Source organism: Haplochromis burtoni, unplaced genomic scaffold (genome assembly GCF_018398535.1).
Source record: "Haplochromis burtoni strain Fernald_Lab_line unplaced genomic scaffold, NCSU_Asbu1 Contig_7, whole genome shotgun sequence".
In the NCBI taxonomy this organism is placed as follows: Eukaryota; Metazoa; Chordata; class Actinopteri; order Cichliformes; family Cichlidae; genus Haplochromis; species Haplochromis burtoni.
In genome coordinates, this window is record NW_024582368.1 from 1,215,227 (window position 1) to 1,226,179 (window position 10,953).

The 10,953-nt window shown below is 42.5% G+C and overlaps 1 protein-coding gene across 1 annotated transcript in view; it reads left to right on the top strand.

Moving 5' to 3' along the window:
* The window catches only part of efemp1 (EGF containing fibulin extracellular matrix protein 1), a 23,624-nt gene extending 13,694 nt beyond the window's left edge, over nucleotides 1-9,930 (top strand). Inside the window, exons 5-11 of the mRNA XM_042224819.1 lie at nucleotides 3,722-3,844; nucleotides 3,932-4,051; nucleotides 5,859-5,978; nucleotides 6,105-6,224; nucleotides 7,011-7,137; nucleotides 7,227-7,419; nucleotides 8,040-9,930. Of these exons, the coding sequence (XP_042080753.1) occupies nucleotides 3,722-3,844; nucleotides 3,932-4,051; nucleotides 5,859-5,978; nucleotides 6,105-6,224; nucleotides 7,011-7,137; nucleotides 7,227-7,419; nucleotides 8,040-8,201 (965 nt within the window). The 3' untranslated portion in view covers nucleotides 8,202-9,930. The remainder of the gene's footprint in view (nucleotides 1-3,721; nucleotides 3,845-3,931; nucleotides 4,052-5,858; nucleotides 5,979-6,104; nucleotides 6,225-7,010; nucleotides 7,138-7,226; nucleotides 7,420-8,039) is intronic.
* Nucleotides 9,931-10,953: the final 1,023 nt, after the last annotated feature.

Here is a 10,953-nt window from a genome sequence, read left to right on the forward strand (position 1 = left end):
GTGCAAATTACTGACCTCTGTCATCATTTTAGGTGGGGGAACTTGCACAATCGGTGGCTGACTAAATACTTTTTTGCCCCACTGTATATGTATACAACAATCATCAATACAACAACATTAACAAAAGAGATAATGTGCTTCATCCACATTCAAAGATGACCAAAGTATACATTTGAAAACCCATAAACAGGTTAAACATTGCATGGAACTATGTGTGTACAGAAATTATATGCACGTCCTAGGACCCCCAGTAAGGAACTACAGACATGTTTGTGCACACCATATAATAGTTATAAAATACAGAACAGAACAACATTTCCTTATTTAATCATTGTGGATTCACTGTTTGCAAATGATATACTGTAATATCCAGTAGGCATCCCCTTGGAGAAGTTTCAGTTCAAGTTTGCAGGTTCCTCTACTCAAAGTAGAGTATTTTAATACAGCAGTCTGTAGGTAGGTGATTAACTCACTTTTTGAGCCAGCTTCAAGTGGTCAATTGAGGAACTGCATGTTTCAGGCCTGAATATTAAACCTTTGGGTCTGGGGATGCAGTGTGGACCAATCAGAAGGAGGTTAAACTGTGAACTGATTTGTTATTATTATTTATTAATGTTCAAATGATTGTAAAAATAATGGCATTGCCAGTTTGTGTTTAGTTCTAAGCAAACACAGCTATGCTTTTGCAACTTGAGTGAATCTGTGTGGTGACGTGGCAAGTTGCCGTATTTACACGCAGAGCATTTCACTGATATCACAGATTTGTTGATGTCTGGCGGTAGGGTAGCGTGAACACACAAGACTGCTTTTTCAGACTTGTATTGTCTGAATCTATTATATAGCCAGAAGGCAAGGCATTTCCAGTCTAAATGAATCACCAAATACCTCCAGTAAGTAGGTGTGGTTATGAGTCACAGGGACTTGATCCTGGCTTCTGACTGCTGTCTTCTGTCTAAGTAATTGTTGACATTTGTTCAGACGTTTTCTTCGTGCTGTACATATGCAAGATTACATTTCCATTATTTCTCTGACACCCACTTCAACCTAATTTTTCTTGCACAGTGTTGCTACTTTGCATATTTACCTGTCAAGGCTCGTAGTTTGTCATCAACCCGCTACTTAGCACAGGTTTCAACAGTATAGCAAGGTGATTGTTTTTCACTCCATCCATCCATTTTCTTGGAGCCTATCCCAACTGCCACTGAGCAAAAGGCAGTGTACACCTTAGGCAGGTCACCAGATAACCATTCAGCTTCATGGTTTTAGACTTCAGGAGGAAGCCGGAGTACCCAGAGAGAACTCATGCAAACCCCAGCTGGCTGCCAGGTTTAGGCTATATATTGTTCCCAGTATTTATACCCATCACCTTTGGATCTTTGTGGTAATACCATTGGTACTGGTATTACCACAAAGATCAAATGTTTACATACATTGCATGTGTGAAATCTTCTGTTCATAATCGGTTGAGTTAGATTTCTTTTACAGGTTAAACCTGGATGCTGCACTAGCAGTGACAGAGGCATTAGAATATAATGACAATAGTGTCATTGAGCCTTTGAGTTGGGATACTGGGACAGTATCCCAAAGTGTGATACTGAGCAATCCCGGCACTTGGTTTCTTGTTGACATTTGGTGCTGTTTTCGAATGTCTTTTCCTAGATGTCTTTCAAGCCACATCAGAACACAGATTTTCCAGAGCAGCACTGCTTTCATCTTTGTCCTCTACTAAGTGGGTCAATGAGCAACAATCCTTATGTGTGCATTCCACACTTTATGCAGTTTGCACCTGTTGTCTCTGAGGTGGACCTTTAGATAAGCCCTGCTTTTGTCCCTAATGTACTTCATCCTATCACTGCGCCCCCATAGAGCTGAGAACCTTTCAGCCCTCTTCCCTTTCTTTCCTTTAGGGAGTGAAGACAACTTACCTTCTGTCTGGCTTTTCTTTCACGGGCTCTTGCGCAGCAAATCAAGCCAATTTCTCACCGGCATCAGTCCCATTCATTGAGGAAGCTGTGGGGCTGGAATATAAGGCATTTGAGGCACTCAGGGAAGGGCATGATCCTCTTCAGGTCTATCGCATGAAACATTTCCAGGGAAATATGAGTTGAATTATTTGTTCAACAGAACTTTTAACTGTCCTTCACTGATTTGAATGTGTCGACTGATCATTTATTCTGTTTTTCAGTTGTATTTGATTTTTATCTAAAGACTGCAGGGAGGTTATTAATGTCATGTCTTCTAGAGGACACAGAGCAACTATAGGTTTTTCGTATAGCTTTACACCTTCCAGGCTCTTGTGACTACTGTTAAGTTACACACGTGCCAAACAGCAATGCAGTAATAGTACCCTCTTCTTTTCCCTTGTGTGTGGTATTGAGGATAACTGTCTGTCATGCTGTTAAACCAATTCCCAGTGGCTGTCTGCATATGATGGGTTGCATCAGACCACCCAAGAGGCCTGCTGGTGGGCCTCAGAGATGAGAGTATACACCATTGGCATATTAATAGTTTGTGTGCGTGTGTGTGTATGTTGGGAGGTAACCATGAGAAAAGCCTTTTTTAAGCAGATCTGGCTCTGAACTATCCAAAGTTGGAAATGTGTTCGTAGAATCAGCATTAAACGTCGAATTGTCTCACTGGCGTCTCATATTTTGGAGGTTTAATCAGTTCTTTAAAGTGTTATACATGATGTTCAGAACCAGTGGATGTCACACTAGAGCATCGGCCTTAAAACAAAAGAACCAAAACTGAAACTGACTTGGAGCTCTTTTTGTAGCTCTTTATGCCTCAAAATCTAGACAGTGATACCTCTGCTCCTTATCTATGCCAGAAAGGCGCTTTTAGCTTTTGTTTCTTCCGTAGAGTAAACTCTGGAAAGTCGCCTCTGGAAGCTGAACACCGCAGCCTGCATTTTGCCATCTTCCTTTTACCACACAGTGTGGGAGGTCACGTTCTCATCCTCCTTATAAACACCAGGAAGGCCTACAGTTTCAAGGGAGGCACTCACATGTATTAACATGCACGTGCGGCCAGAGCTGCTACCAAGACATTAAACAGAGAAGCTCAGATTACAGCTCATGCAGATTGTACGTATGACAACATTTATTTAAGACATCTTGGAGGTAAATGTGGTTTTGTCATTTTTGGGTTTGCGCTCCTGGAATTCATTCTCACCCCCTTTAAACCTCGCCGTACTTTTATCATCTCACTACATGTGAATTATGGTTTGAGAAACAGAAAGTGAATGTGTTTGGGTCTGTTTTAAGTTGATGGATGTCTGTTGAGAGAGCAAAGCGTTATGGTAGACAGCACATGACTTATCAGTAGAGGTGTTTCTCCCTCTTTCATACACACACACACACACACACACACACACACACACACACACACACACACACACATGCATGCTTCCCTCTTCAAATAACTGTCTTGTTAGTTAAAGATATGATCTGTGTTTTTCCCCTCACCCAGAGCTGCTCGATAAAAGCCGTCTTTATGTAATCGCCTGCTCTCTGTGTGAACATGTGTGTTTATGCCCATGTGTGTAATGTGATGGTGTCAGTGGTCACACATTTTGCTGCCTGTGGAAAACAGTTTACACATCACAGAGCTCATGCGGTCCAGGCACGTCCTTTTGCTTTGTCTTCCATATGTTCTTGTATAATCGACTGCATGCAGCTTTGTCTCAGTTTGTGTGTGCATGTGTGTGTGTTTTTTGCAGACATAGATGAATGTGTGACAGGCAGTCACAGTTGTGGTCCCGAACAGGTGTGCTACAACACCAGAGGCTCCTATATGTGCCAGTGTGCTCAAGGTTACCAAAGGAATGGAGACCTTTGTGTCGGTAAGTCTTTATTATATAAAATGCTTTTTTATATGATTTTTATTAACCGATTTAAACTTGTTCTGCATGACTCTTGTGTACCCCCAGACAGAGATGAGTGTGCCACGACCCACTACTGCATGCACAGGTGTGTGAACACCCCGGGCTCATACTACTGTGAGTGCAAGACAGGTTACAAGCTGGTCAGCAACAACCACAGCTGTGTTGGTAAGCCACTGGAAATCCATGCTGTGTGTGTGTGCATCGTTTTCTCATTTGCAGAGGCATCAATATCAAGACTTTGTACTTTTGTAATGTATATAATAAAGGCTATCAAGCTGACCTTTAATAGCACTTAAAACTATAGCTACTCCTCCAGACAATCAATAATCAGTAGAGGTGGCTCGGGCATCTGACCATCTCCTGGCTGTCTCCTGGGTGATGGTTTTTGGGGATTCTGTCATGGCTACTGAACGGGCCCACGCGCAGACAGTTCTTGTCAAGGAAACAAAAGGGGATTTATTTACAACAGGGATCACCTTAGTGCAAAATATATGTACAGTGAGTTGGGAGGGGGTCCGGGGCTCCAGGGAGAGAAGGGGGGGGGGAATCTCCACACACACGCTTCCTTTTCCACTCAGTCACCGCCACCGCTCCTCCGCACACACGCACTCCTCTTCAGCCGCACTCGCTCCAACACTCCACACACTGCCCCACTTGGACAGGTCCGGTGATTCGGTCCAGAATCTACAGACAAGAAGTTCACGGTTAGTTCCACAACAGGAAAAACAGACAAAACTTCTTTGAATAAGCCGCGAGCACGAACTCAGGTAGTTCAACGTTCCAGCGGTGAGCTGCTCTGTGCCACTGCCTTAAATAGCAGCTGGGGAAATCAGCCCGATCAGCCGCAGGTGGATACCATCCACAGGGGTGCGTGGGCCAAGAGTGAGAGCCCGTAATGAGCTCCACCCAGGCAGAGAGGAGGAGGAGAGACAAAAAACTAAAACTAACAACAACAAAACCTGTAGCCAGCGTGGGCCAACCAGAGAGACACGGGGACCGTGACAATGTCGTCCTAGAAAGACGACTGAAAAGACATCTTTACATCTCACAGCTGGCTTGGGAACACCTTGGTGTGTGTGTGTGTGTCCCAGAAGAGCTACAGGAGGTGGCTAGGGAGAGGGAAATCTAGCCATCTCTGCTTAGATTGCATTGCTGCCCCCTTGACCTTGAACTGGATGAGTGGTTCTTCTAGACCGATCAATTTAATAGATGTTTAATATAAATATACGGCTAATAATGACCTAAATAAAGTTAGGTAACTAAGTAGATGTGAGTAGAAGAATGAGTTAGCTACCAAAGTCCAGTGTTCACCCTGACTGGGTTTGTCTCACTCCTCAGTTTTTTGACATGCAGACCCTTGGAGGAACTCACCTCAACCAAACAAAAGGTGCAAGCAACCTGAATCCACACTGTAAATCTCCTGAAGTCAAAGGAAGCTGTTGAGTGTGTCACAGAGATGTTTATCTCTGAAGCATATTTAGAAAACCTGTGACTGGCTGCCAGCTCCTATCTATGCAGAAACATGTGTATGTGATTTAACAAACACACATACGCAAGCTGAAACATGTGTAAGTCTGTTTCTGTTGAGTGTGTGCAACAGTGCAGACTGTATCAGTCTTTCTGCCTCTTTTGAACTGAACTGATTTAGCGATTACAAGTTTATGACAGTTCAGATCTGCTATCTTCTGGGAAATTTCCAACTCTACAAAGAAAAAAATGGTCAGATTATTAGACAGGTTATGAAAATTACTTGATTTGGTAAAAAGTGTCATGAAGTGTAGGATTGTGGACCCAAATGCAGTCAACACAGAAGGATAGTTAACAGACCAAGACAAGGTCGGGTGGGAAGAAAGCACTATTTACAAACAAAGGAAAACCAGGAGCCTGGATGCTGGAGGGTAACAACTAGAAGGTGAAGATAAGATTGTGTCTATATACTGTACTCTTTGTAAAACCCCTTCTTTTGTTTTAGATGTGAATGAATGTGATGCAGAAAGCCCCTGTCATCACCACTGCTACAACCTGATTGGCTCCTTCCTTTGCCAGTGTGACCAAGGCTACGAGCTGGCTCAAGACACGGTCTCCTGCCAAGGTGCACACACATGCACACTACGTGCATAAATGTAACCATCCACATGCAAACACGTTCCCGGTTGTTAACGCACACTGACTTGTTCTACTCATTGTCTACTTTTGTGTGTGCATGTTTTCTGCGCAGATATCGATGAGTGCGGTTTGTCCAGCTACATGTGTCAGTACCAGTGTGTTAACAATCCAGGAAGTTACTCTTGTGAGTGTCCACAAGGATATCAGCTCCAGGCAAACCGGTTGTGTCAAGGTATGGCAGTCCACCCCTTTCCTTCCTCCCATAAATCAGTTTTTTATTTACTTTTTGTGTTCATTCGTTTATTATCTATCTCATACCCCGGTCTCTGTTTTCCAACACAACAAACTTCCTCTACATAAACTCTTTGAGGATAACTGGTGGTTATTCTTCCTGTCATCATCTGTTTAACCTCTAAAGCAGACCTTAAAGCCACCAGTACTGTCATGGAAAGAATGCCGAGGTTAGGCAAGGCAAACGCACAAACTTCGTGTTGCCTTGCTAAGCCACCTCTGTGAATTTATATGCATGATGTTGGTTTCTTGAAGTGGATTTATTTGAAGGTCCGGCATGTTCTCAAAGGGAGAGCTGTTATTTTTTCCTTTCCCCCTCAGTCAGGTGCAAGCTTTATAGATGGAGCCATGAATCTAGCCTGTTGTGTCAGAGGGACGTTTTGGTGATGAATCCAGGTTGCTGTGCCAGAAATAGCCCTGCGGTTTGGGGCACACTTGATGGCTCTATTTTCATGGTACTGAACGGAAAGAGCTTTAGTTAGAGCTCTGTGGGGTTGCACAAGGGGCTTCCCTCCCTTATGGATCCGCGGGTTCCTTCTTCTGTGTCTCCACTGCCAAAACAAATGCTGCTGCAGCAAAAAACAAAAAACAAAAAACCAAACCTCTTGTACATAACCTGAACTTTGACTGTGCTTACACAGTTCTCTTTGAAAATGCTTTGAATTGTTATCCAACTATTTGACTTTTCACTTACTTTTCTCTCTGTCTCTCTTCCAATCATCACCAGACATAAATGAGTGCGAGACGGGAACCCATAACTGCCAAGATGATGAAATGTGCTGGAACTATTATGGAGGCTTCCGCTGCTACCCCAGAAACCCCTGCGAGCCACCTTACACCCAAACATCTGAAAAGTCAGTAAACATCACAGGCTCTTTTGATTCTCTCTCATTTGCACAAGAAGTTTCAAAAGGTCTGTCTTAATTTTTGTGTCTGCTTGCAGTCGCTGCATCTGCCGGGCTCAGACTGATTGCCAGGGTCACCCACCATCAATTGTCTACAAATACATGAGCATCCAGGCAGAGCGGACTGTGCCAGCGGAAATATTCCAAATTCAAGCCACAAGCATATATGCCAACACACACAACACTTTCAGGATTAAATCTGGGAATGATGGAGGGGAGTTTTTCCTTCGGGTATGTTGATGGGGAAAAAAACAAAACAAAAACTGGGTAAAATAATTGTTACGATGCCTGTTGGCAAAGGGGACAAACTGGAGAACCCACAGCCTCCCTGATGCTTAGCAGTATCCACATTGATTCTCACCATCAGTTATCATAGTAACTAAAGCTGGTAGAAATTAACTACATTTTTCAATTGCAGTAGAAATCAGGACCCGTTAGACAAGGCAATATGCCTGTCTTCTTTTTTTCTACTTTTAGTGAGTCTGTGAAAACTGTAGCTTCCATTTCCTGTTCTCAGCTGATAGGAGAGGGACTCAGTGTGATCTTAAAAAAGTTAAAAAGCCGACTTTCTTCAAGGTTCGACATGTTGTGCACTCAGAGATACTCTTCTGCTATAAGTGGTTATTTGAGTCACTGTTGCCTTCCTCTCAGCCAGAAATGGTCCGGCTAGGCTATGTGCCTACATGCATTGTGTTTCTGCCATGTGATTGGCTGATTAGATTAAACAACCAGTTAAACAGGTGTACATAATAAAGTGACTGGTGAGTCTATATTACTAATGTAAAACTGTGTCAAAAAAGATACAATTTGCACTCACATGCTAACACACGGATTGATTGTACTTTCTGCAGCGTTCCACCAATGTGAGTGCCATGCTGGTGCTTACCAAGCCATTGACGGGCCCCAGAGAGTACGTCGTGGACCTGGAGATGATCACTCACCATTTGACCATGAACTACCGCTCCAGCTCACTGCTGCGGCTCACCATCATCGTAGGGCCCTACGCTTTCTGAGCGGCTCAGTTCCCAACAGCGCACACAAGTCTGTAAACATGGCAATGTAACACAGCAGATGCCTGTATCAGCATAACATACTTTACATTTTCATATACATTCAGTATATAATATAGGCTGCCTCAGTCTCAAACAGCAGCACAGCAGTTCCAGTTGCTCAAGTCAGACCACCTTCTGCTATAACATGACCACTGGGCATCTTTTTCTATCAAGGTGTTGATTAAGAAAGCACCAATCTTAAAACGTAGTACTTTTTCTTTAGTATTTTGAAAGATTAATCATTTTGACATAGTTTTGGAGTGCTTGAAGAATAAATGCAGTGTCTTCCCCATATCGTGATTGTCTCACCTTCCTGAAAAATCAGGAACAGAGCAGTGGCACTAAGGAAACGAGGCCTATAGGACACACAACCTAAACCTGATGGGTTTTTGATGGAGCTGCACCTTCATATATCCCTTTGTTCAAACTAGAATTGCATACAATAACTAGTGTGTGCCTCATTTGTAAGTAAGAAAGAAAAATCTATAGAAATGTACATGTACACGTATCCAGTATGAGCAGCTTTTGACCTTGTAAATCACATCCTCTGTTCTGTTAATTGTTAGGGGTTAGTACTGCTGCGCCCCGCTATTTGTGCAAGTTTCTGTATAGTTTGCCTCATGAGTAATAATTTCCAGAGGAGTCCAGGAACAGTTCAAAAGTGTAAAGGGAGGGAATTAGCCTGTAAGTTGAGAGAATACTTTAACTTTATGTTACAGCAGGCCTACTCGTACAATTTACTCCCAGGAGTTAAGTCATGTACATACCTAGGTAACAAATCAGTGTGCTGACGTGTGAGAGGGTGTGAGTGTGTGTGTGTATGTTTGTGTGTGCGATTGCCTTTGTTTATGCATGCAAGCAAATGTAAGTGTGAAACGCAGAGGGGATGGAAAGGGAAAGAGTGAGAAAGAGCTTGTTCTCTGCCCCCGGGTTTGGTGGATGTGGTCGAGCTGTTTATGCGTTTCTGTGATACCATCCTAACAGCTTTCGGTCACAGAGGCAATAACAGAGGTTTTTGAACTCGAGAACACGTACAGGAAATGACAGTTTTCATAATACAACTTGGCGAATTGACCACTCGTTGGTGCCACAGTGATCCTCCAGAGGAACAGCTGGACTTTCTAATGTCAGTCCCAGTCAAAGAAGCCAGGCTGGCACCAGGCTGGCTTGCGTGATAAAGATAATTACAGTGTTTTGCCCTGTAGCTGGTTCATGTGCGACACAGGGGGATTATTAAAGTGTTAATACAATGCCACCAGACTTTTGGCAGAATGAGAAATCTTTCACTACCTGCTTTGCCTTTTATGATTCCACGTGTCCACTCTGGCTTATTGCTGAAACACTATAAACTGTAGATATACAGCACTGAAAACCGCATGGACAATCACCATGTTGTCACCACTCTGTAGGTATAGAAAGTTATCCAGCTTTTCCTAAAACCCTTTAATGTGGTTTCAGCAGTGATCATACCGTAGTGCCTTAGAGGTATAAACATGAAAATGTAACAGTAATCTTATCATTTATGCTGTCAAAAGAAAAAACAAGAAAAATGTTAACTTTCTTCCATGAGATGCCTTAATGTTTTTTTTCTTTTCTATTTAAATATATATTTTGTCATATGTACCTTATATTGATTGTACTCTGGAGTTTAAAAGTTATATTGTTGAATAAAATATGATGTATAAATTGGGCCAGGTTGTTCTCGCTTTTTTTGCCCAACAGCACAGAGGAACAGCTTTAAGATGTGTGAAAACTAATCGCAAGAGTCACGCACCAAAGTAAACATTTTCTGACTTCACATATATTGTAATGGAAAAAGCAGCGGCTGGATGAAATGCTCTGCTGCTCCCCTCGTGCTTTAGGGAAAACGTGAGGATGATTTCATCTGAATTTAACAATGATAAATGCAGTGAACATGATGCCATAGCCATCATATCTATCTTATTTAAGGAGATCCAGAGGGGATACGGTAATATGCTGTGTTGAGTAAACGTGTGCTCAGGGACGACTACGAAGCCTGCACACACAAACACACACACATCATATTTAGATGTAAAATTGGTTGGGAGGGGTTTTATGGTAAGTTGTTACTCAATCACGCTGCTGTCTAGAGCTTTAGTCAGAGCAGCAATGGGACATGTAAGATGATACATGATGTGTCATTGTTCCCCAAACCCCATCTTTAGCTCCCCACTCATTGGAGTTGTGTTTTTGCTGTACATGCATGATTCAACCCCCATGAGAAAACATTGCTCACCCACTTTTTCTGTGACTAAACCGGAGCTGAACCTCATCAGAAGAGCAACATATTCAGGTTCTTGTTCTTGATTAATATTCCACTCAGGGTAACAGTGAGGCTAATTAACTTAATCTCCTTGCATATAGCTAGACATTTCATTAATCACTGTTAGATTTATTGAACTGATCAAAGCCAAAGCCACTGGCTGAAGATCACACAAAAGGAAAAAGTCATGAAAGTTCACCAAGTTTGTTATCCTCTGTCATCTCCTCCATACAATATTCCAGTGATGCAATAGCTGCCCCCTCTTTCTTACTGTTTTTTCATAACTTGTTTGCCACACTTTGGTCTCCTTAATACCAATAAGTCAGGGTTTGAATAGTTTTATTTGAGAACTGTTGCTAACCTTATGCATCACTCCATGGCCTTGATTTACTATCCCTTAATGTCTTACTTCCAGCATGATAATGTAAA